This window comes from Paracoccidioides lutzii (assembly GCF_000150705.2).
Source record: "Paracoccidioides lutzii Pb01 unplaced genomic scaffold supercont2.10, whole genome shotgun sequence".
NCBI classification, from domain to species: Eukaryota; Fungi; Ascomycota; class Eurotiomycetes; order Onygenales; family Ajellomycetaceae; genus Paracoccidioides; species Paracoccidioides lutzii.
The window spans coordinates 373,134-397,625 of record NW_015440956.1 but is presented as its reverse complement, the minus strand read 5'-3'; the positions used below and the strand labels follow the sequence as shown (position 1 = coordinate 397,625).

The 24,492-nt window shown below is 36.5% G+C and overlaps 4 protein-coding genes across 4 annotated transcripts; 2 read left to right on the top strand and 2 right to left on the bottom strand.

Annotated features, from left to right (window-relative positions):
• Window positions 1-12,415: 12,415 nt before the first annotated feature.
• Window positions 12,416-14,289, top strand: PAAG_04139 (vacuolar amino acid transporter 6; the record flags this gene model as incomplete). Its single annotated transcript, XM_015845182.1, has 5 exons — window positions 12,416-12,477; window positions 12,597-12,688; window positions 12,771-13,125; window positions 13,209-13,437; window positions 13,498-14,289. The coding sequence occupies 5 exons, from the start codon at window positions 12,416-12,418 to the stop codon at window positions 14,287-14,289; spliced, it is 1,530 nt and encodes a 509-aa protein (XP_015699408.1).
• A 1,474-nt stretch (window positions 14,290-15,763) lies between these two features.
• Window positions 15,764-16,794, bottom strand: PAAG_04138 (transmembrane BAX inhibitor motif-containing protein; the record flags this gene model as incomplete). The annotated part of the gene is made up of 3 exons (XM_002793820.2): window positions 15,764-16,358; window positions 16,453-16,523; window positions 16,633-16,794. The coding sequence occupies 3 exons, from the start codon at window positions 16,792-16,794 to the stop codon at window positions 15,764-15,766; spliced, it is 828 nt and encodes a 275-aa protein (XP_002793866.1).
• Window positions 16,795-20,086: 3,292 nt separating this feature from the next.
• Window positions 20,087-21,949, top strand: PAAG_04137 (hypothetical protein; the record flags this gene model as incomplete). Its single annotated transcript, XM_002793819.2, has 1 exon — window positions 20,087-21,949. The coding sequence occupies one exon, from the start codon at window positions 20,087-20,089 to the stop codon at window positions 21,947-21,949; it is 1,863 nt and encodes a 620-aa protein (XP_002793865.1).
• A 1,192-nt stretch (window positions 21,950-23,141) lies between these two features.
• PAAG_04136 (hypothetical protein) lies at window positions 23,142-24,207 on the bottom strand (the record flags this gene model as incomplete). The annotated part of the gene is made up of 3 exons (XM_002793818.1): window positions 23,142-23,662; window positions 23,855-23,981; window positions 24,142-24,207. 3 exons carry the CDS (start codon window positions 24,205-24,207, stop codon window positions 23,142-23,144), a joined length of 714 nt encoding a protein of 237 aa, XP_002793864.1.
• Window positions 24,208-24,492: the final 285 nt, after the last annotated feature.

Sequence of the window (24,492 nt, the reverse complement as noted above, 5' to 3'; positions counted from 1 at the left end):
ATTCATTTGCTCTGTAGCTTCATCAGTCTCTAAGTGATAGACTGTGAAGAGTCATCTCTTAATGTCTAATTTCTCACACATCTGAGTTCAAAACATGCTTGTGAAAGCTGATCCTTGATCTGACACTACCACCTTAGAAATGCTATGTCAAGGAATGATGTTGTGAAGAAACACTCTAGTCACTGTCTTTACATTAGTTTTCTTAACTACTTTTAATATAACTCTCTTGATCAGTCTGTCTGTTATAATTATGATGTTCATGTATTTTTTAAAGCTTGATAAGTTCACAATAAAGTCCATGAAAAGCTCTTGCCACATGCATTCAGGAATGGAGAGAGGCTTAAGCAGTCTCTGATGTCAATCTCTTCATGCAGTATTTGATCTGCAAAGATGACAGTTCCTGATCATTCTTCTCATATCAGTGACATAGCCTGACCAGTAGAACTCATATTTTAGAACTTCTGCTATTTGCTCTCACCCAGGATGATCAGTAAGAGATGAGTCATTAGCCTCATGTACTAACCTGGTTTGAAGAGGTTTGAAGTCTAGCACTTACTTACAATCTTGAAAGAGAAGCTTCCTGTTCTCATTTAAAGAGTACTCAGAGATGAAGATCTTAATGCTGAGTTCAGAAGAAAATCTGAATCTTTCCTCATGAAGAGTTTACTTCAGATGCTACAGAATCTTGTCATTTTTGTAGGCCTCATTTCACTGAGCTTGAAGAGACATCTCAGGTTTCACACTAGCAGCAGCTACTATTGATTCCATTCCAGATGCTAGTACATTAAACTTAAGTAGTTGAGCTTGCCTCTGCTTGATTCTCTTATCATCAATGTTCTATGACATGTTCTGCTCTCTTCACAATAGGATGTCTGGTTTAGTGTTCAACTTCTCTGGCTAGTAATCAATTCTGAAGTTAAATTAATAGAGAATATCTATTCAACATAGCTATCTTTCATTTAGTCTGTGTATAGTCATGAAGTATTCTAGATTCTTATGATCTGTGAGAATCTTGAATTCCTTTACACTTCATAGCTCAGCATCTCATTTCTTTAAACACTCAATTATTGCTAATAACTTCTTATCATAAATCTCATAGTTGCATTCTGCAGGTGAATGCTTATGAGAGAAGAAGACACATGAGCATAGAATGCTCTGCTCATCATATTGTAGCAGCACTTCTCTTAAGACATAATCTGAGAAGTCTGTTTTCAATATAGTCTTATGATCAGAATCAAATTGAAGCAGGATTAGAGCAGATATAAACATTGATTTTAGACACTTAAAAGCTTCTTCAGCCTTGCTCTTTCACAAAAAGAGAATATTCTTGCATATAAAAATTGTCAGTGAGGTCACAATCTTTGAGAAATCCTTGATGAATTGTCTATAGAAATTGACAAAGTCTAAAAATCCTCATATACTCTTAAGAGTAGTAGGTGTTACTTATTTTAAAATAGCTTTAACCTTCTCTAAATCTATTTGTATACCCTTGCCTGCTTCAATGATGAATTCAAGATATTTTGTACTATTCATCTTGAACTCACTCTTTCTGATGTCTGCCTACAAGCCTGCTTCCTGTAGACACATAAGCATCTTTTGTACATGCTCACAATACTCCTATAAGCTTCTTGAGAAAAATATCAAGATGTCATCTAAATAGACTGAGCAGAAGTTATTCAGATATCCATGTAATGCTTAGTTGATATATTTTTAAAATATGCTCAGAGCATTAGCCAAATCAAAGGGTGTAATCAGCCACTCAAATAATCTGTATCTGATTCTAAAGGCTGTCATTCACTCATCACCTTCTGTGATTTGAATCTTGTGAAAAGCTATAATAATGTCTAGCTTAGTGAATCATTTAGCTCATTCAATTCACTGTAGAGTCTCACTAATTAATGATAGAGAATATCAATCCTTTCAGATGATTTTGTTAAGAGCTTGATAGTCCACACAGAATTTTAGCTCACTTTCAAGCTTCTTTGCAAATAGTATAAGAGTAGCTGAAAGAGAGTTGCTCACTCTAATAAAATTCTTATCTAGATAATCTATAAGAGTCTTTCACAAAGTCAGTAGTTTCTCTCAAGATATATTATATAGTGAGTCTTAACGGAGTTGTTCTATGCTATTATCAGTCTTTTTAATTAGTTCAATCTCATGATCTCTATCTGGGTCATAAAGTGAAGGTAAAGTGTCGGTAGCTTCCTTATCAAATATGTTCAAAAACTCATGATAATGTTCAGGCAGCTTTTCTCTAGAGTCAATTTTTGATTTCACTTCTAGAGCCTTTTGAATGTTGGCCAAACTGACAGTGAAGATCTCAATATTTCACTTCTCTTGAGTGCTCATAAGTCTAGAGAAGCTTATGACAGAGATGAGAATCACATCAGCTTTTGCATTTGAACTAGACTCTATCTCTATACCACTCTCTTCAAATCTCACAATTCTTTGATGAGGGATCACAGTCACCTTTTGCTGGGCCAGCTAGGGGTTGTCTATATACATATCATGACCATATAACCCATTCATCATGTAGAGAAAGGCCTGTTCAATTACATGACCACCTATATCAATTTGAATGCCAGTCATCATGCTCATAAAGAGTCCCATAGAGTCTTCAAAGCCAGTCATTTTAACAGGGGAAATTTCAATGCATAGAAGCTTATACTTGTTAACATAGGATTGAGAAATAAAATCATAGATATTACATTCACTGTCTATCATTGCTCTAGTTGAAAAGGCATTATCTACTAGAGCATCAATAGTGAAGAGTTTGAATATCATCTTAGATTTAAATCTTCTCCATTGCTTCTTCATAAGCTCCTTATTTTTCTCCTTCCAGTGTCTTTTGATTAGAGCTACTCTTTTCTCAAATCCTTGCTCATATCCACATTGTTGTTGTTTAGTACCGGCTTGGAGATCACCTTAGCTATTGTGGAGGTGGCAGAGCATCTAAGAGATTTGAATGAGCAGCTCTTAATCATATGATCTTCAACTCCACATCTCAGGCACAGGCCTTGCTCTCTTCATTGATTAACCTCTGTCTGATTTATCAATTTGGTGTAGCAGGTGCTTAGAGTCACAGCACCAGGAGAGAGATCCATCAGATCATCAGTGAAAGCTTGAGACTGATTTCATCAATCAAGAACAGCATGACAAAGTGAAGATTGTAAATTAGATATTGTATAATCTGAAGAAGATCTGCTCTCATGATGTTTAGATCACTGTCTTAAAGTCTTAAGCTCAGAGATTTAATGATCAACTAATCTAAGCTCCTTGCAGTAATTCTTGTAAAGAGATGATTCTCTTACACCCATCATGCCTTTCTTCAGCTTCATGCTTAGGGTAGATTTCAAATACTTTTTTTTAATGTGATCATCTTATCTGTGATCATCAGCTTCCAGTAGTAGCTAATTAAATTCAGGTAGAAAGTCAAAGAGAGCTCTTCTACTCTGTCATAGATTGTTGAGCTTTTGCATAGTCTTTTTCTGTTGTGCAGAATCACTAAAGAGCATGCATGTCTGCTTCAGAAAGCTCTCTACTGTGAAGTTAATCTTGTTTTTATTATTCTCAACTCAGGGGTAAACTTGAGCTACTGTCATTTCTTTCAGTCTCAAGTACACATATCAAGCACATTTCTCATTATTACTTAAAACTTTCTCATTGATCTTAAGTTTTGATTGAAGCTTTACCTCTCACTGAGAGTAGTGCTTCAGATTAAAACCATCATACTTCTCATAGTCCAGTAGCTTGATCTTTGATCTTTTGACTGCAATGAGTGATTGCAGATTCAATTGAGAGAGAGTTGATGTTGAGATGTTCAAAGCTTGTCATAGATTAGCTATTTCAGCTTGCTAAGCTGCTATTAAATTTCTGTTCTCACACTGGACCTGTTCCTGCTGTTGAAGAAAGGTCATTCATTGTTGTTCAAAGCTGTTGAGAATGTTCCTGCTCATTACTTCATATTGATTCATTTGTGTATTTATTGTACAAGTCTGTCACTTTATCTTGTTCAGCTAGACATTTTCAATGTTGCTCATTCATTTGTTAGCACAATTGCTAACTCAGTCTATTCATATATTAGTGCTATTACTGAACTTTATGATGCAGAATTTAAGGCTCTCAATAGCCTGTCATATGTCAGCATGTTTGCTGAGCTTCATGATACAGAATTAAGGCTCCCAGTGGCCTATCAATGAAAGGAGTGAAGCAATTCATAATGTAGAGGATTAAGCTCTAAGAACTAGAGGCTAGTCCTCCTATATAACAAAGACGAATTGCTTGGGAAAGGGAAGAAAAAAATGAGATGAGAACACAAGCTTAAGCAAGCTCATATAGCATGATCACGTGCACATGTGCAAATGATGGCTAGGCTGAGTCAGCCAGCCAGAGCGAATCTAGGGGTTCAGCCCCTTATACATGTTGAATCTTCATCATATTCTAGTCATTTTCTCTAATATTGAAGCTTCTTATCAGAGATATAGCTTGCTAAAACATTCTTGACTTTTCACTTATTTTCTTCTTGTATCTTAACTGGTTCCAGTGTCTCATTTAGCTATTCTAGTAGAGAATCATTCACAGCCTTCTGTAGCTTATTAAAAGAGAATATTGAATAGATTTTTATATTGTTTAGTAATCTTAGTCTGTAGCTGTTGTCTACTTTCTCAATGATCTCAAAAAAGCCTTTATTTTGCTTATTTGTGAGCTTCTTGCTGGAGTGTTGAATTCTATAGTTCTTTAGTGACAAGAAGACTTTATCTCCTATTTCAAAGTTTGGCTTATAGCAGTGCTTGTTGGCCTGTAATTTCATGATTTCTTATATTTTTTTTATATTGTCTGCTACTAGCTTTCAGATTTCCTTTATTTGAATAACTCACTACTTGGTATCTTATTATTTAAACTTTTTTCCTCTAGGTAGTGTCTTAGACAGTGACTTTCAATTGAAGGACATTCAAGATTTATATTCATAAGCTGTTAGAAAGAGTGTTATTTCAGTTGATTCATTCATCAGAGCTTCAGTCACATGGTTTATCATTGGCAACTACTTATCCCAGTTATTCTGATAGTAATTTATATATAAACAGAGCTTGATTACCAGGTATTGATTTACAATCTCAGTCTGACCATCTGTTTGTGTGTGATAAGCTAATAAAAGCTTCAGCTTAACTTTCAATCATTTGATAAACTTATTTTAGAAGTCTAAGATAAATTGTGACTTATAGTTGATACAATTGAATCTGATGCTTTATAATATTTATAATAGTATTTTAAGAATAGTCTCACTCGCTCTTTAACATCTGCCTTTCTTATGATAAAAATAGATACAGACTTCTTACTTAGTCAATAGATAATCATCAATATTACATTATAGTCTTTTTTTATTATAGAGTCATTTATGAAGTTCATTGAAATGTGCTGCCAGGCTCTGCTGAGAATTGATAGTAGCTTCAGTAGTTCTAAAGTTTTATCTTGAGAGATCTTCATTCTTCAGTACATTATACAATTGTTCATATACTGATCAACATCTTTAGTTTAGCCATTTCAGTAGTATCTTGCCTTTACTAGTAAGTACAGCTTTTCCTTCCTAGAATACACTATAGATGACTATTTATAAATCTTTTTTAGAAGATACACTCAAAGAGTAGATTCTTTCTCAATTAATATCATTAAACACTCTTCAAAATACAAAAGTTTATCTATCAGCTCTCAGTACTATTCTTTCTATTATGCTTTTTCACATTCTGATCTCAGTGATTCTGTTTCTTTATTTTTTATCTTGACTTTATTAAGAATATATATATCTGCATTTAAAGCCTTGATCTTAATAGATTCCTTAATAATCTTTGAATTCAATCTCTCTGACTTGAGAAATAGTTGTATCTGAGTACTTTTACTATCTTTCTGAATCTTCAGCTGATTTAGTGCATCTGCTAGTGTATTCTGATACCTTAGCTAATACTGAATTAGAAAGTAGAATCAGAAGAGAAACTCTGCCCATCATACTTATCTAGCATTGATATTTTTAGTTGTCATAAAGTACTCAACAGCTCTATAATCAGTTAAGATCTTGAATCTCTCTGTTCTCTGAAGGTTTTTCAGCTCAACACATTATTCTATCAGTGTTCTCATAATTATTAGTATCTTTTTATTATGAATTTCATAGTTTCTCTTTGCTTTGCTCATTGAAGTAGAATAGAAGACAATTGAATGTCACTGCTCATTCTCATACAACTGAGATAGAACATCGGCTATAGCATTATCTGAGACATCGGTTTTCACCTGAGTCTCTCAATTTGAGTCATAATGATAGAGCACAGAAGCTTCAGATAGAGCTCTCTTCATTTGATCAAAAGTGCACTAGTAGGTCTCATTTCACTCAAAAGATTGATTCTTCCAAGTGAGCTTAAACAGTGATTTTATAATCTGACTGTAATTATTAATAAAATATCTATAAAAGTTGTAGAATCTTAAGAAAGATTAAACTTCTTTGACTGTACTAGACACTGCTCATCTTGATATCACTGCAATCTTTTCTAAGTTCACTTTGATCCTTTGATCAATAACAATAAAGCTCAAGTACTTTGTCTGTTGAATATGAAACTCACATTTTGAAATACTTACTTATAGTCTAGCTTCTCATAATCTAGTTAACATCTTCTTGACATGCTTTTTGTATTCTTTTAAAGTTTTACTGTAGATAAGTAGGTCATTCATAAAAGCAGTCATGAACTAATTCAAGTAGTCAAAGAAAATAGTATTTACAAAGTGTTGAAAGATTACTAAGCTATTATTTAGATTAAATAGTATGATCTTATACTTGTAGGTCTTATAACATATTCTAAAGATAGTCAGATCTTTAGTCTCAAGGTACATGTATATTCAATGAAAGCTTTGATAAATGTTCAATTTGGTAAAGAACTTGACTTCATTTAATCACTCTATGAGCTCATCAACTAGTGGAATTGAGTATCAATTCTTCTTTGAGATCACATTAAATTAGTGGTAGTTTATGTAGAATTTCAACTTGCTTGCAGTATAAGCTATAAGAATTGAAGAAGTAAATAAAGAAATCACTAATGAGATAAAGTCATTCTTTAAATTAGTTTCAAGATACTGCTTGACAGTTTCAAATTTCTTCAAGCTTATTTTGTATAGTGATGTATGATTAATAGTTTTATTTAGATCAATTCTCTTCTCAATCTCAATCTTATAGTTCACTTCTTTTCAGAAGAGTGATAATTGATCAGAAATAGTCTTTGAGAAAATATCATAAAATTTCTTATAGTCTACTGGCAGCTATTTATTAATCATCTATTCATTTTTTAATTCTGTATCAATAATGATCTTCTTTTTCTTAATAATTTTATCTATTTTACAAAGATTTAAAATAAAGACCTCTAACTTCTTACTTCTTTCATAATAATGAAAGATCACATTCTCAATAAATGTCATTCTTTGCTATTTGTTTGATTCATTTCTTCATTGAGTCTTTACAGATATTTTAACAATTTTCTACTTGAATTCTTCATTGATAAGTCTATCGCAGCAGTTTGCATTCTATTGATGATTTGATCTCACTACTGATCTTTTCAGAATCTTTTTTAAGATTATTATATTGTATTTTTCTGATATCTCATCCTCAATTATTTGTATGTTTGGTTAGACTAGGTATTGATTCTTAATATGTAGTTATATTTTCTGCTTTGCTAGTCAGAATCATCCTAGAATTATATCTTTGCTTCTCAGATTTATTATTAGTATCAGTGTATTGAAAAATCTTCAGTTATTTATTCACAGATACAAAGAGATAATTTTTGTGATTGAGGTTTCTCTTTATTCATTGAATCTCATAACCTGATGATCTTTCATCAGCTTCTCAGAGTTTATTCCTAAGGCTTTAATATACTTATGTGCAAAGCTTGTATCAATAAAAATATAGCATTTTGCTCTAGAATCTACTAGTGCTCTTATAGAAATAGCATATTCATTAAAAGTTACTTTGATATGTACAGTAAAAGAATTCTCACTTATTAACTGATTTATATTTAAAGTTTTTAGTATAACTATTTTATTTGAGAAGGAGGCTTTTTTCAGATTTAATCTTTTTTTAACTTGATAATAGCAGTCTCAGTATTTACTTTCTTTAATTCTATCTTTTACTTGTGTGAGCAATTTCAAGCTATATGATCTTTGCTTCAGCAATTGAAGCATTTCATATTCTTCTTTTAATTCTTATTCTTTAGTCTATTTTTGATTGTCTGTGCTAGTATAATTGAAGTTGATTCATAATTCTAAGATATAGAAATTCTCTCATAGCTATTTTAAATTATTAAAATTTTTTTATAACTAAGCAGTCTTCAGTTGTAATAACTCAATATACCCTTAAGATAGTGAGTAGTCTAGGTGCAAATATCTTAAATCTTTTGAAAAATGCTGCAATTGGTACAGACTGCTGTAATCATAAGTTGAAAATTAAAGAAAATCTTATGAAAAAATCTGCTTTATAATCTTTCTTATGAATCTGAGCTTCACTAGTCAGATGTAAGAATTTGATCATAAATATATAATATTCATCTTTATTTCTCATTATTAAATATCAGTATTTTATCTTTATATTTTCAAGCTTATTAATATTATTATATATCTTTTATAGATACTTGAACACTTTTTCAGCTATTTCAAACTTCTTAAAATAATTTTTCTTCATTATTGAAGCTAAGTATCTGACAGCTTCATCATCAATTTAGTTTTCAATATAGATAATACAGTTTTCTTCATTTGAAAAGTAGTTGATATTGACAGCTAGCTTATATTTTATTCAGAAAAGTCAGTTTTCAAATATCAACTCTTTTTTATTGATGAGATGCTTAGAGTCATCAAGTTTGACTAATTGTTATATTTATTGATTGTTTATTAGTCTGATTTGAGAAGTTAAAGAATTCATCATCTGCTGTAAAGCATTTTATTCCTCTATCAGACTGTTCACTTGCTGATCAAATTTACTTATTTGCTTTCTCTACTCATTTTATTCTGCTCTAACCCTTTCTAGAATACGTTTTATCTTATTTATAAGCTTAGTAATTTCTTGATATACCTACTTTGAGTCTTCTTCAATTATTTCAAAGAATTATTCTTTAAATATAAGATTTATTAGCCTCATATTCTTCTCAGTCAGGGTCATTATATCTCAGTCTGATCTTCATAAACTGTCAGATTCTCTAACTGCTTTTGATATCTTAGTAGTTTTTTTAGAGATTTTAAAACAAAAGTAAATAAAAATTCTTAGAGATTTTTTATCTAAAAAACCTGCTTTAAAAAGGACAAGAAAAGTAAATAATCTTAGTATTATATCACAGTTTCAACTAGATGCAGGTGAACTAATATTCAATTATCAACTAGATAAGCTATTTGAGTAAATACTAAAATGATTTCTAAAAGATGAGTTCAAAAAAAGCTCTGTTTATATAGCTCTTTTTCTCTAGTGCTGTTGTCAGATGATTACCACATTTACATATTATTTATGCATAGGGTAATTGTGAGGTTGTTTGCCATTACCTAGGCAATTGTTATTTATCAATCACCTCAGCCTGTATGATGACTAATCATTTTAGCTTGTATAATGACTGATTGCCTCAGCCTATAGTGATTACACTATCAAGAAGATTAGACATAAGCCTGTTCTACGCTATCACAAATAGCTTAACTATCTTTTGTTGTTGATATTTTAACAGTCAAATTGATAAATGTATCATGTAACAAAGAAGTGTATGAACAGGTGTCTGATTACATTAGTTAACTAACTAATACAATTGATAAGTGAGCAAATTATATAAGCAAGTGAACCACTTCCCATCTTGCTATATAATGAGAATATCTTTAAAGCCTTAACTATAAAGAAAAACTAGTAAATTATAGTATAAATTATTATCTATACACTTAGAGCATGTACAGGTAGTATGCTCAATAATTCCATATACACTATATTGTAATGCTGTATATTTTTGTGATCACAACTCAGCAGTTTCAACCACCCTCTACTCTTATTCATTGACTATTTATATGCAATTCAAGCCTTCTTCAACTCTCAAAGTACTCTATTGAGCTATATATATACAGTTTTTTTCTCACTTTCTCTTTTGTTTAGCATTTTGAGCTCTTAACTCCCTGTTTTCAGCTACTAGAATAGCAGCACTGTGCATTATCATTTGACATCTTTTGATCAGCTAACTTAGAGCATGATTGATTAGACTGAGTAGGCTCTGCATACAGTGTTTGATATATCCTTTAACTTTCTCAGTCTGCTGCTCCAATTGATGTACATTATACAGTGTAGCAGTGGCTTAAGAGGCCTGAGAGCTGTGAAAAGTCCTAGAGGAGATGAGAATATACATTATTGTATTAATTTATGAAAGAACCTGCTTAAAATCATACAGAATTAATTTAGCTACTCTAAAGCCACTTTTGATATTATTCTTAGTCAGAACCTGTATCTAAACTATAGAATATAAGGCTAAAAACTTCTTCTTATCAATATAATTGATCTCAAGCCACATTTGATTCTCTATCTATCTTTCATACATGGTTTTCAAGGGGAAAAAGCACTTAACATCTAAAGACTAAAAGAGATGATAGAAATATAATAGTATATAGAGGATAATGATCTGATTCTCAGTACAAAATTGATCAAATTCAGCTGAAGCATGACTTCAGTAATAGTCTAAAATCAATAGTTGATATTGACTATTTGTACAAAATAGAGTCTTTTTGTTGAATATCTCTTTCAGTCAATATAAGCCTAGCTGGTCAGTAATTCAGCCATTTTCACTAACTTTAATCACTCAGTTGCTTGATAGCCCTTTTGTCTCATACTAATTGGATTGATGTATCTTTCCTTTGAGAATAATCATTATATGTAGAGCTCAGTCAGTTGCATTAATTTCAACAATAACTGTCATTTATTCTTGATCTTTAGACTGTATAAACTTAGAATTTTTAGTTATTTCAGATTTAGTTATCACTCTGATAGTTTCAATAATTCTCATCTGAAATTCTATCTCATTAAAGTTGTAGATATCATCTTCTAGAGTTTCATACTTTGTAATGATATTTCATACAAGTCTAAATCACTTATAAATAATCTCAACATCCTCATATAAGGCTCACTGATGATTATACTTGCATGAAAACTTAGATTTTAGCTCATTATGATGCTTGACAAAGTTTTATACTCAGTATTCACTCACTATAAGTAAGGGATTGAATCTTTGACTAGCAAGAAGGAGATTAGCCATTTCTCATACAACTGCAACTTGAGAAGACTGATCTCACTTATTCATAGTCAAAATTCATTGAACAAGAGATTCTTCCTCTATAAGACTAAGTTTCTGATTCTTTGAGAGCATGTCAATATGTGCTGTACAATTATGTATATGATGAGTTAAAGTTACATAAGAGATTTTATATAGCTTTACTGCAGCTCATATGCTTAAAATTTGATCATTTTTAAGTGCTTGAATGATTAAAAAAAGTCTTTCTTTTTAAGTAGAGGCTTTATTTCTTTGTATAGTGGACATTTTTAATACAGAGTATTTCTTGTTATACAGAGAGTGAGAAGTGATTCACTTACTTATCAATTATATTAGTTATTATATATTAATAATATTTTAATATAACTATAACTATAAATTTTAATTTTTTAAAATATATAAAATATATTAAATTAATTATTAAATAAAATATAAATATTATATTTATAATTTAATAAATAATATATAACTATTATTAGTCTACATTTGTATAAAATATCTGGCTAATAATTGTAATACTTTAATTTTTTTCTATTAAAACGCTATAAATATAATTGAAAAATAAATGAAACTAGTTAATATATATGATAATAAGCAATAACTGCAAATTAACATATATTTTAAAAGAAGTGTTAGAAGAATAAGTAAGTCTTTAAATCAATATAGAGAAGTGTAATAAGAAAATAAATCAAAGCAGAAGAAGAGCAACTGCAAGATACAACAGAACTGAATAAAATTTTTGCAGGGCTGAAGTTCACTTGAGGTGTAAAACGTACGCCGACGTAACAAACTCCGCCAAGCCCGATTTGGAGAAATCCGCCTCGAAAAAGAACTTATTCTTATCGTGCTGGCCAACCCAAACACTATCCTCCGCAAAACAATCCACTTCATTTCATTTATTCTAATCTCCATGACCACTTATAAATAACATCTAAACCAATCTATACCCGCCCCCTTTTCCATACGGCAGCCACCTTTCTCATTCCTCCACTCGTTTTTGTCCCGCGATGCCTCGAGACCGTCACAAGTGCCATCGATTGTCCGGATAACAGGGGAAGCTCTGTCGAATTATATATTTAACTGCTGGCAGAAACAGTGCTTCTAGTAGGATGGATACCGAAGCATCGCCGGATGGGGTAGCTGTTGGTGCTTCGTACAGCAGGAGTCGTCGGTACGGAATATGAATTTGCTCTTTGTAACCGCAGACGTGCCACTGTGGTCTCCATCCGCCACCTGGAAGGAGTGGGAGTTATTCATGGAGAAAAGATAACTGCTTGCTAATATATGTAGCAGGGGAAGACGACACCATGCGGGCAAGAGAGAAGTCGGAGCAACCGGACAGGCAAGTTGGATCAGCAGCGTTATCAACCTGCTGAATACGAGTGAGTTGAAACGCAGCTTGCGTAACTTGGTCTGTCTAAATACTCCCAGGGAAATTTGTCACTAAGCCCGCCCCTCACATAGTTATCGGTGCCGGTGCTCTGGCAATGCCCAATGCCCTCGCGCGCATGGGAATCACACTCGGTGTCCTTATTATCTTATGGTCTGGAATCGCAGCCGGTTTCGGCCTGTACCTGCAGTCTCTATGTGCACAGTATCTGGACAGAGGGTCCGCATCCTTCTTTGCGCTCTCTCAGTTAACCTATCCGAATGCTGCGGTAATTTTTGATGCCGCAATCGCTATAAAATGCTTTGGTGTTGGTGTAAGTTACTTGATCATCATCGGGGATCTCATGCCTGGAGTTGTCGAGGGCTTCGGCGCGAATTATCCTGGAATGGACTTTTTAATTGACCGTCACTTTTGGGTTACAGCGTTTATGTATGTGTATCCATCCATCTGATATTATCATGTTTTTTTTTTACCAAGTGTCATTCCGTTAATATATGATTCCATATCTTTAGGTTGGTTGTTATTCCGCTTTCATTCCTAAGACGTTTGGATTCATTGAAATATACAAGCGTTATTGCTTTGACATCTATTGGCTACCTTTTGGTGTTGGTTGTGGCCCACTTTATCAAGGGAGACACGATGCATGAGCGAGGCGCTATAAACTACTTCAAATGGCAGAGCGGAGTGTCAGCGCTAAGCGCATTTCCCGTCATGGTGTTTGCGTACACCTGTCATCAAAATGTATAGTTTTCCTTGCGACCTTAGCCGTTGATGGCGCACCGCTGACACTTAATATTCCAGATGTTCTCAATCCTGAACGAAATCTCCAATAGCTCTCACTTCGGGACCACAGTCGTGATCTTCGTTAGCATTGGCAGTGCGGCCATGACGTATGTTCTCATCGCAATCACAGGATATCTATCCTTCGGGAACAACGTTGGAGGTAACATTGTCGGGATGTACTTGCCATCATTGTCATCAACAATAGCGCGGGCGGCCATCGTGGTCCTCGTGATGTTTTCCTATCCTCTTCAGGTTCATCCTTGCAGAGCATCGCTAGACGCCGTTTTAAAATGGTGCTTGAACCCTAAAGCGCCAACCACCCCTGCCAACGTCTCACCAAATCGCAACCCTCTCCTTCCACGACCAATTAGACCCCATGATCCCATGGGAGATGCCCGCTTCGCAATTCTCACTACCATCATCCTTATTTTGAGCTTCATCGTCGCCATGACCGTGTCATCCCTCGAGTCCGTGCTTGCCTATGTTGGAAGCACTGGTAGCACCAGCATCAGCTTCATCCTACCCGGCTTGTTCTACTACAAAATCTCCTCCCCCGAATCAGCCATACACCAGCAATTGATGAAAGAAGACGACGAGGCAGAGGACGATGTATCTGATAATGGAGCGGAAAACGAAGGCCTTCTCAGCGCCAGTGGTTTACTCTTGGCTAGCGGGATCTTAGGACTCAACAATCGTCAATGGCGAAAGGCTCTGTTGCGCAAGCTGAGTCTAAGCCTTGCTATATACGGAGTTGTTGTGATGATTGTTTGCCTTATTACCAATACCTTCTTCCTCGCCTCTCACCAATAACTACCCACTTTCACATAGAAATATCTATGGATACCTATTTAGGGTCTTGCATCCTCTCCCCCCTCCCATTAGCACCTAGTTCTGAAAGACCCTCTTTTCCTGGAATCATACGGTCAAACGACACAAAACGGATTTTCTTTTTTATTTTATCCACATCACATTTGGGCGGTAATACCATGGTTCTCGAGATCTTTCTTAATTGACTACAGTCTTGCGAAGAAGGAAAGCACAAAAGTATCAAGGAACCTAAGGTTTTGCGATATGGGAATAACCAGGTTACGAGGTTTTATTTCATGGAATAGCCCTTTTTTTTTTTTTTTTTTTTTTTTTTTTTTTTTTTTTTCTTCTTTTCTTCTTTTTTTGGACTGTTTTTGTTTCCCTTTCCTCCATTTATTTATTCTTGTAATCCCCCCTCTTTTATTCTAGGATACAAGTTTCTAGGGCTGAGTTTCGCAATCACCCTCTACCCCCATGTCCCTGGGAGTTATGTCACTTTGGATTTGGGTGCAGGCGTTCTATTTCTTCGATCTACTCGTCATTCTCGGATATCTCCTCTTTCATTTTGCTACCTGCCACTTCGCTTGAGTGATCTGTAGCCTTCAAAATCCCTCGTCAAGCACATTTCACTCCCACTTTGGTTTATTTCATGTTACATCGCTTTTCTATAAGCTACATATCTTTCTCTGTTTTTCTTCGATCTTCTTTTTATCAACATACGATTTCTTTTCTTCCTTTCTCTCTTTTTTCCGGAGTCATGTTTCTTTTCTCTCTATCTATAGAATTGAATCTCAATTTCTTTAAACTCCATTTAATCCATCGCGAATCCGCTGCTAAATGTAGCGGTGACCTATTTAAAATTTTTATGAACCGTTCAAACCCTCTACTCAATCTGCTGTCGTTTCCACTATTATCTATTCAATTGTCGGGTGTATATTTCTTTACATCTTAATTCTCCCAACGGGATGGAGTTAGGCGGCAGATAGGGAAATCGTGCTACCTCAAGCAAAATGGATGATTTGGATTCTGATAAAGGTGCTATAAACCAGGGGTTTTCATTTTTAGAACAGTTGAGAAGTATACCACGGATGACTATAAGTTCTTAACAAGGCTCTGGTAACTATTCTCCTCTTTTTGCAGCACAGAGCCAACGAGTAGTTATGTAATGCCAAGTTTGAAAAGAAATAGTGGACTTTAACAGGATATATATAGTTTGTACTGTGAAACATTTGCTAGCAGCCCAATGTGTAAACGAAAAATAGACGATAATTGCTATCAAAACATTTAGAGCATTGAAAACGGCATGCTACAAAGGGAAATAACAGAATAAAAGAAAACAAAGGCTAAATCGTTCAATAAGCCAGAATTCTTTCAGACCTAGCCTTGTCATACAGCTGTACTTCTCTCTTATCTCGAAGCAAGTAAGGAAAGCCGAAATAACCTCCCCTTTGAGATACATCCTTCATAAGTTCTTGATTTAGTTATCGTTCTGGCTGTTCAGAATCCGCAGTATGGCAAGGAAGAGGTTAATGATGTCGAGATAGAGAGAGATAGATGCAGCAATCTCCTCTTCAACATGGTAATGGCGCATCACAAGCTGGGTATCCACCAGGATATAGCCACTGAAAAGCAACGCGATCACGACACCATATACCAAGTCCATTTTGCTGCTCATAGGCAAGAAGGCAGCCATGAAGCCGAAAATAATGACTAACCAAAGGGCGCCGAATAGGTATGGCATCCAGCTTGTGAAATCATACTTGGTCTGGCAGGCGAAAAGAGTCAGGGCCACGAATATACCTAGGGTCAAAATAAGGGCTTGAATGACAATGTGCGCATCGTAGAAGGAGGTCGTGACGCTGATTGCGTAGGCTTCAAGAATGGTAAAACCGCATAGGAAGATGAGGTTGGTTGGATAACTTTTGCGTTTCCAGTAGGTGAGGCCCATGAAGACCAGGGAACTGATGACGGAGATGAGCATAAGCCAGGGATGGGTTTGGATCCAGGTGCGGTAGTTCTCGCTGAAAAAGGAGATGGAGCTCAGAGCTGTGGTTAGGAGGAGCTGGACGGTTCTGCGTGGGGTTTTGGTTAGTTTCTGGAATGTATAAACGAGACGCAAGGCTCTCTGGGTATCAGATCTAGGCAATAACGCGATTGTAGGCTTACAAGATAAAGTAGACCTTGCGGACGAACTGCATCCGGATGGGAAGAGTAGCTTCAGCGACTGAGCCACCAAACTATTAGATTGTTAGCTCCTGTCAACCAAACCTTCAACAAAAAGTGATTAAAAGGGGCTTTTTTTTTTTTTTTTTTTTTTTTTTTTAATCCACATAGACTTCCACATACCTTGAAATCATCGGGGACATTGTCATCCTCTGAGCGAGGGGCGCCCAGGATCCCACCCGATGGGTCTGAAATTGTTTGATAAGATGGAGGGGCTTGGGTATAGTGGCGGTCGTCGAGCGAGTCCCGCTGCGGTACGGGGGAGTATCTGGTGTTTGCTGCCATCCCGAGTATCCCAGAGTGGATGGGATGTTGTAGCTTCAGCGTTGGGTTGATGAAAGTCGGCCGTATTGATTCGATGCACGATGCACGATGCAATAAGAATCAGTGACTGAGTAGGGAATGAAAACTGATGTCACTGTAGGGGAGCTGATGAATAAGCAACTAGAAAGTCACATGACGTTCTTGACCCTAGATATGTATATCACATGACCATGGTGCCAAGATAAGGTATGATAAGGTTCTTCCCTTCTTCCTCATCGAAATATCAAGAGCTGCTCCTTCCCATCTTTTCAAGGTGGTTGTTTATTAGTTTTATTTGTCAGCCTTTCCTACTAACTTAGTTAAAAGAATTTTAACGGTTTTCTTCTTAGATCTTATGATTTATAGCAGGTGATGTGGATGGCGCAGTGGTAAGTGTCATCTACAGAATGCCTTGCAAGTAGGCACTGAATGTGGGGGGGAACATTCCATATCGAATCCCACATTCACCAATGGTATTTATCACCTGAGGAGGTGGCTGGTGGATAGAAAAGGATATATGATTGACAGGATGTGATTCATTTCCAACTCTGTACTGTAACAAGGTTTTTAGTTAGCATAAGATCAGTTGTCAAGTGGAGGTGAGTAATCATACGGGGCCCGAAGGGCTCCCTTGAGACTGGGATGGTTGATCTCGTGTTGGAGGAGAAAGATAGCTAGTCTATACGAGGTAGGTGCTCGGGATCACGCCAACAGAGACGTATTCAAAATGGCTGATATTGAAACCTCCGAGGCATCCAAGGATGCATAGAGGTATCTAAAGTATTTAATACCCAGTCAGGCCATCATAGTCTCAGACCACATATAGCCAAGAAAAAATATAATACTACATCGTAATAAGATTATTATGGCAGGACTTTGGTTTCTGCAAAACCCAAACTCGAACAGGAAGATCGATGATGTCATTTATAACTTATGATATACACGGCTCAAACAACTTTCTTCCCAAAACTGCTGATACCGGTCAACTGGGCCCAGGTGTCAAGATGAATGGGAGATGAATGGGAAAAAATTACCCCCAAACTCTATCAGATCTTGCGGAACGGCGTTTTGTCACCTGGTGCTGATCAAATGCATTCGACCATCGCAAAATCCGATAAATTTCGAATACTCTGTGCAGTGTAATACCCAATACGTTCAGGGGCAATAGTGGATTGATGGCAAATAATAAAGAAATTATTGGCTAGTCACAAAGACCAACCAAGTACGAACCCAAGGCAGGTTGCCAACCTTACTGAGGTTAGGTTAAGACTTTGAGGTAAACCAAGACAAAGCTCGTATTCAAAGTTTAAGGTTAATCGAATGACAGGGAAATCTGAATTGGCCTATCAATTCCCGGCAACTTTTTCATTTTCCAAGGTTATTTGAATTTTGTATTTAAAATAATTTTGAATAACCAACTTAACGAACTTCACCACCGAACGGCGGATACCTCTGAGCGGCGGATTCTCTCTGAAAATCATCAATGAGAATCATCAAATATTCAACTCAACTATCTTCAACACATTATTTCTTTGTGCTTTTTATTCAAAATGCTCTTATCTCAAAAATCTCACATGCGGTTGGTCATTGCTGCATATAAATCAATATATATATATATCAAAGATGAAAGCTGTATTAGATATATGAGATTTCTGAAACTACTCTGGACAAACAGCTTGTTGACAAACAGCTTGTTGACATCAAATCATGCTCAGAAACACATATAAATGATCATAAATTAACAGAGATTGAAAAGAAAACTCTTCCCAAATAAATATTACATGAAGATAGATGTAACTTTTTTAATTTAATTAAAGATTTTATATGAAATGATACAGATTCTATTTCAAATATATATTTTTGATTCTATTATTATTTTTAAAGTCAATTAAGTATTTAGATTTATTCAACTTTATTCTCAATAAAATATATATTATAATCACTGTATATTTTATCAATAAGTGAAGCATAAAAATTTTAAAATTATTAAATAATAAATAAAAATAATATATTAAGCTATTCAAGAACTTGAAATTCATAAAAATAATATTCTAAAACTTTGATAAGATTGACTTTATAATGAAACTTTATATAATCTTTAAAATTATTACCGGAGCTGAGTATAATAAAAAATTATATAATAATTATTTATATATTTTTTAAATAAGTAATTATTAAATATATAAAATTAATATAATATTCTATTTTACTAATAATATTTTTTTTAAAACAAATATCAAATATTTTAACATAAAAATCAATTCTTTTATAGAATAAAAAAAATAATTATAAATATTAATAAATTAATCACTGATGTAATAAATCCACATCAATTTAAAATTATTTAAATTATATTTTAAATATTATTCAATATATATATATAAAGTTAATTAAGAAAATAATTGCAGAAAATAATTATATTAATAAAAATAATTTTTTTTCCTTTTTATTCATTTGCACATGAGAAGATTTTTATATAAAAAATATCAACAGTAACTTTACTAAAGCAGAGTTTAAATTATTAGATATAAAAAAAATTCTATCAAAAATTATCTTTCAACTATGTACATCAATATCATTATTATTATTATTTTTAATTAATAATAAAAGCTCAATGCCTTCATCATTTCAAATATCTCAAATCACTTATAGGTTTAATTATAAGATTTATCACTTGCAAAGAAGTCTTAATAAGAAGAGACAGCTATCTAATAACTTAATATCTTATCTTCAACATCTTGAGAGACTGTACAGATGACTAGGAGTATAAATCTTCCTCTTCATCAAGAAATCAATTATTTTATATACAGGAAAATCATGGGTGTGTTCAGCAGCTTGATCTGCAGGTTAAAGCTCAGATTGAAGCTATGTCTTACCAGTGAGCTCCACCATGCTGCAGTGGCTGTGGGACTATTGAACATACTATACACAGTTTCCCTAATAAATATATATTCAATTATTAGATAAATCTTAATTTATTAATATTTTCAATATTTAAGCGTGTTGGTTGTTGAATACATTAAATATTTGATGATTTTCAGAGAGAATCCGCCGCTCGGTGGTGAAGTTACTGCGGTACGGAGTCAGAGTTGGAGTCAAGTCATCCTAATTTCTTGGTATCTTTTTAGATAGCGTCTTGCTTTAAGGCAAAAATCTTGAAGAGTATTTTATCAAGCAAGGTGTCGACATTGGTTATGTGATCGCGGGCTCCAAAGATGCCAGTTGTGGAACATAACGTAGCTATCTGCTCTCCCATGCTCGACAATTTTCCTCGATGCCTGGTTTCGAGATGTCTTGGGTTACAGGCCTGCTATCCACAAGGTTTCCCTCCTCCCTCTACCTCCTTTTTGCCCTGATCGCCTCTTTCGCCCTTATCCACCAGTTTTCTATACCTTTTTGGTACCATCGACCCCAAAGGTCCTCAATCCGCCATAGTTTTTCCAGCCCTCATCCTATAAACTCGCTCATATGGAACGCAGAAGAGGAGTGGAGACGGTTGCGGGAGAGCCAGACACACGATGTCAGAGCTGCAGCAAGAGAGTATAGGCGGCGTCGGGGTCGACACCCGCCTCCTGGCTTCGATAAGTGGTTTTACTTTGCAAAGGAAAACAATGCAGTTATTGTTGAGGACTTCTTCGACCGGATATATGATGACTTAGCTCCTTACTGGGCTTTTAACCCTTCCGATCTGCGACAGCAGGCTGCCAGTCTCGAGCACCGCGTGGTCGTCCGAGATCATAAAACATCGACAATCAGTCCCGGAGAGCAGATTTGGGTTCCAATATGGACCAGGTTGATCGAGTCCATCCAAAAATATCTTCCGGATGTCGTTGTGCCCCTCAATGTGATGGATGAGCCCAGAATCATAGTGCCATTCGAGAAAATCCGAGAGTACGAATCTAAAGGTCGTGCGACTCGAAATATGCCAAAACCTACCGACGTTGTACAAAATTTCACGAAGCTCCCTGAAACAAAGACACCTGATCCTCCCTACGACCCTGAGTATGAGGGGCCTGGTCAGGGCCCGTACTGGAAAATGGTTATCCGGGGATGTCCAGAGGACAGTGCCGCACGCACCCAAACACTCTCTCCTATCGACTTCGCCAAACCACTACCCCCGCAATATCACAACTATCTCAACTTTTCATCCGAAGGGTATGTCTCCAACTTCTCCCATGCCAAAAACCTCTGCAACCGTCCCGAACTCCAAGTCCTTCACGGCAACTTCATCGAACCCATCTCAATCTCCACCTCTCAGAAACTCTTCCCGCTCTTCGGAGGCTCTAAGCTCCCTGTCAACAACGAAATCCTCCTACCAGCAGCTATGTACTTCGCGGAGAATACCATCTGGTCCGGCGACGAACAACATGGCGGCGCCTGGGCCTTGAAAGCGAACAAGCTCGTCTGGCGCGGCTCAGCAACTGGCGGCCGCAACAAGGAGGAGAATTGGCGCGGCTTCCACCGCCACCGTTTTGTGGCCATGGTAAATGCCACTGCTGTTCGCCTGGCAGAAACCGGCCAGTCACCGTCTCCCAACTTCGCGCTGCCCAACTACAACATATACCACCTCGCCCAGACAGGACGGGATGGGCATATAGCCGACCTGCTCGAAAAACACTCTGACGCAGGCTTCACAGACCTAGTCTGTTTCCCGGACCAAAAAGAACCGACATGCCCATACACTTCGCCTTTCTTCGCCATCAGCAACTCCATCTCCATGCCAGATCAGTACAAGATGAAATACCTCGCAGACATTGACGGCAACTCCTTCAGCGGACGGTACCGCGGCTTCCTACTCTCCTCATCCCTCCCATTCAAGTCAACGCTGTACAACGAATGGCATGATTCACGGCTAGTGCCCTGGGCGCATTTCGTGCCCATGGATTCAACCTACGCGGACATCTATGGCCTTATGGAGTTCTTTTTCGGTCATGATGGTGGGCCGGGAAGGGATGAGGTGGCGAGGGATATTGCGTTGGATGGCAAGGCGTGGGCTGAGAAGGTCCTTAGGAGGGAGGATATGAAGATTTATACATATCGGCTGCTGTTGGAGTATGCGCGTGTGTGTGACGACGCGAGAGAGAAGATAGGGTATGTTGGAGATCTATTGACAAAGTCGAGGGTGACTATTTTATGATATGACTGGGGAGGTTAGAGGGTGGGAGAGCGGTTTATTTATTTATTTTATTTATTTATTTGCTTTCTTCTCTTTGGCTTATTCAATATCTTATTTGCTTCGCATGGAAATTTACCGGTATATCCTGGGCTGTGAATATTTCTGCATAAACGTATACCTGTATGTGCTGCTTGTTTTTGGGCATACGTAGTCATTAATTTTCTTTTTTGGAGTGCTTCTTATCTTCTGTTTTGATATATATTCTTACTTCACACATGTTGATAGATAGGTTATGATGTTATAATTATAATCCTCTTCACTATTTCTTGGCCCCTATTTGATTATCCTGTTCACCCCAAATCTAACCCTTTTTGAGGAACATGATGACTATCTTAGAATAATACCTTGTTCATACATGAAATATCTAATACCATGTCAATACTTATTTTGCACTGTTTGTCTACCCATATTTGAATAGGGGATGGGAAGCGAGGGCATTGGGATCCTGGAAACATGCGGGATGGGAACTGAAAGAAACCAATCACTTAAGCTGCGAATTACTCTCTTACCTGTTGCGATTGAATCCAGCTGACCCAACAGAAAAAAAAAAAAAAAAAGACAAGAGAGTACAAAATATGAGAGGTGAGATAAATGAAGAGCACATGATTTTTGTGAACACGGTGGTTACAGAGTGGAAGTATAAGCTATATTCCTGAAAATTTAGAAATGAAATGTGAGATATTTAATGCTGAGTTATTTGCAATTCAAAAGACTTTTATAATAGCAAGTATGAAGCGCAAAGAACAAGATAATTTGCCGATATAGCAGAGAGAGAAGTGGAAAATAGATCTAAATGTAAGGTTTCTCGAGAGTGAACTGGGACAAGAGGCAGGAAGAGAGGGGAAACGCCAGGGAATGTCGCTAAATATTAAAGTCCAATCTCAACGTGCTGAGTAGTGGAAAGAAAGGTCGAGAGTAATCGAGGAACCAAGTAAGAGATGATAGAAAGGTGGATGAAAGAGAGAACAACAAAATTCAGGAGACTTGCGCCACGCCATAAACGCTCAAATGCAACCGCTTGCTGCTATGCACATGCATGAAAAATAGATGGGATGGGATATATCAGTTACTTGGGGTGGAAATGGATAGGATTAGTGGAAGGGGGTAATAGAAGCCCATGAAAAGGGGTAAAAAGAAAGGCTACACTTGGCAATCAAACAGCCTTCTTAACATCTCCATCCTCACTCCCCGTATCCTCATACTCATCCTCATCGTCCATCCCGATCTCCTTCTCCGAATCACTTCCCCGAAACATATCATTCTCATACCCATCCACATCACTATCGACCCAAAAATCCTCATCATCCATCTTCTCCACCGCTACTCCTCCAACCCCACCCTTCCCCCCCACCTCATGCGCCGTCGGCATAACAAACCCATCCGGAATATCCTCTTTACTCCTCTCCACGTCCCCCATAACAGTCTTCTTATAAGCCTCCGGATCCTTGCGCAGCATCACGCCTGCATCCACATTGGCAGGAGACGATACCTCCGCGTCATCGAGAAGAGAGAGAATGGAGATGAGGACTGATTCAACGCGTTGGGCCGGGGACCAGCGTTCCGCGGCGGATTCGCCGGACATTTCGTCTTCACCGGGGGAGTGGAGGATGGATATGCAAAGGCGGCCATCTGTGTATATATTTGGGTGGAAAAGGGGGCGGGTGAATTTGAAGCCTGGGTTTTTGGTTTTACTTCTTTTAGTTCATGTTCAGGATGTACTATAGCTGGTTCGATATGAGGATTGGATTGAAAGGGGGACTTTATTGCGCGCATAGACAAGTAGTAGGCTCTTCTTTTTGCCATCCGCGGCTGTGTGAGATTTGATGTGAAAGATACATCTTTTAATACTTATTTAGGAGGACGTACTAGGCGGTGAGTAAGGGTAGTTTGGCGGAAAGGTCATGGTGGCCTTGAAATAGCCGCCGTAGTAGAGCGAGTCGGGATTTAGGACTATGAGTGCAATGTTCCAATAGAAAATGTTGTCATCTTTCAGCTATAACAACATTGCACACGAAATGACACTCAGTTGTTAGTGATTTGAGCTATTGGGATATACTTTTCAAATAAAAAAGGAAAAACTTTTGGGGCTGCTTGAAAGGACGGAGGGATAAGTGGTAGAAACCAAGAATCCGCATGAGCAGAAACCGACCAACCTCGATATGTACCCATTTCTCTTTTGCCAGGCTTTTAAACTCATTCATCAAGATCCGCTGCGCCATCTTTTCTTTTAGCCAGCGCCTAGTTTGGTTTGGAGATCACGGTGAGCGGATTTGCGGTGGACGTTTTCGTGTTGTACAGCGAAAGAGATGGGTTGGAGATAAGCGGTAAAGACGGAGGTGAGGTAGATGGATGGAATGTAGGAGCGGAAAGAGGTGAGGATATGGTGAGTTACAGCTGATCTGAGTTGAAAAAGGTGGGAGTCATTGTGTTGAGTAAGTGAAAGTGAATATTTAAGTTGGTTGATTCGTGCCTTGTGTTGTTTGAGGAGGGAGTAAGTTTTATCT